This window comes from Enhydra lutris, unplaced genomic scaffold (assembly GCF_002288905.1).
Source record: "Enhydra lutris kenyoni isolate GAN:26980312 unplaced genomic scaffold, ASM228890v2 scaffoldscaffold133, whole genome shotgun sequence".
Taxonomy (NCBI): domain Eukaryota; kingdom Metazoa; phylum Chordata; class Mammalia; order Carnivora; family Mustelidae; genus Enhydra; species Enhydra lutris.
In genome coordinates this window covers 86,962-88,392 of record NW_019154217.1, presented here as the reverse complement: position 1 = coordinate 88,392, position 1,431 = coordinate 86,962, and the positions used below count along the sequence as shown (strand labels likewise).

The window sequence follows — 1,431 nt, the reverse complement described above, 5'->3', positions numbered from 1 at the left end:
ATAATAGGTAGTTAATTTCATAATAGTCTCTTGTGTTTAAAATCTGGTTCCTGGAAATGATTCATACAAGTCAACTGTTAGCTTTGCGGTGACATTTTGCAGAAATGTCAGCGATACCTCAGATGCACCTGCTTTGTTTGGCAGTAAAGGTACTTTGCCAGTGTTCACAGTGAATAAGCAGCACTACCAGTTTTTCTAAAATCTGTGTTCAATTGTTCCTCTAACCACCACTGAAATACAAGACAGTGTTTTCCAATGTATATTCACGTTATGGTCCAGAAATTGGGCATATGCACCGACTACGTGAAAATACAATCCTGCGTTCAGTTTTCCAAATATAAGACAACATTTTACCGAGCAAGATGGAGAACAGCTTCCACTATATTCGAGCCATATTTGGCGCTGGTTTCACAGAATAATGCCCCATAGGTCTGTAGAAAAGAAATAAACACAAATAAATGAAGCCTTTACTTAAGGCTCCTGGAATTTTAGCTTTTGAAACCAACAAATAAAATAAACATATTCTCCTGTTGAGTATTCTAACAGCTAAGAATAGGATTCATGGTTTTGATACTTTAAAAATAGTGCATTTGGGTCTAGTTATTCCAGACACAACAGCTCCGAGTCAGGGGACTTTTTATTTTGCCTTAAAAGCAGCACAATACACCATTTCATGTTTTAAGGTTCTTATTCTTCACGGTTCTACCAAACGTTCTCTATCGGATAATCTGAGAGAGGTAAAATGGTAGCTTAAGGTAACCACTCACGAATTAAATGTCCATCAAAAGTATGTCTTCTTTGGGCCCCCAGCTAACTCGCAACCCTTCACACTATCATCTTTGCCTTCAAGATTCAACAACCTCCATGTTGTTAAACCCAATGGATGCTGTCCAGGGCTCTATTATTCTATCTCCCAGCAGTTATGGATATGACCACTGATCATATCACTCTCCTGCTTCACACCTTTCAGTGTTTCCCATTCCTCTTCAAGTAACGCTCAGATGCTTCCCCATGGCTGACAAGGCCTCGCGTCCATGTAGTCCCGGCCCAACTCCTAGCTTTACCTGCCACCCTCCTCCCTCGCTCTCAATGCTCTGGTTACTCTAATCTTCCCTCTGTTTCTCCAATGTTCCAAATTCCCCCTTACCTCACGATCTTTGCACCTGCTGTTCCCATTACCTGGGTTATGCCCATCAACCCCCTTCTCCAGGCTGACTCCTACCTACTTTTCGAATTTTTCCATAATCCTCCCCTGAAATCAAGTTTCAGTGTGTCTAAGCCTGGCATGTCCCTGTCAGGTCTTGCTATTAGGGAACCTCACAGCCCTCTGTGTCTTCTCTGTACTGCACTTGCCACAGTTGTAATTGATGAAGTTATTTTTGTGCATCTTTGCCTGGAGACAATGTCCTTTCAGGAAGGAGAATTGCAGGG

General features: G+C 41.9%; 1 protein-coding gene across 1 annotated transcript in view; it reads right to left on the bottom strand.

The window, feature by feature from the left end:
* Positions 1 to 350: 350 nt before the first annotated feature.
* Positions 351 to 1,431, bottom strand: part of LOC111139982 (RAS and EF-hand domain containing) — a 68,470-nt gene continuing 67,389 nt past the window's right edge. Inside the window, 1 exon segment of the mRNA XM_022492374.1 lies at positions 351 to 431. Within this exon segment, the coding sequence (XP_022348082.1) occupies positions 351 to 431 (81 nt within the window).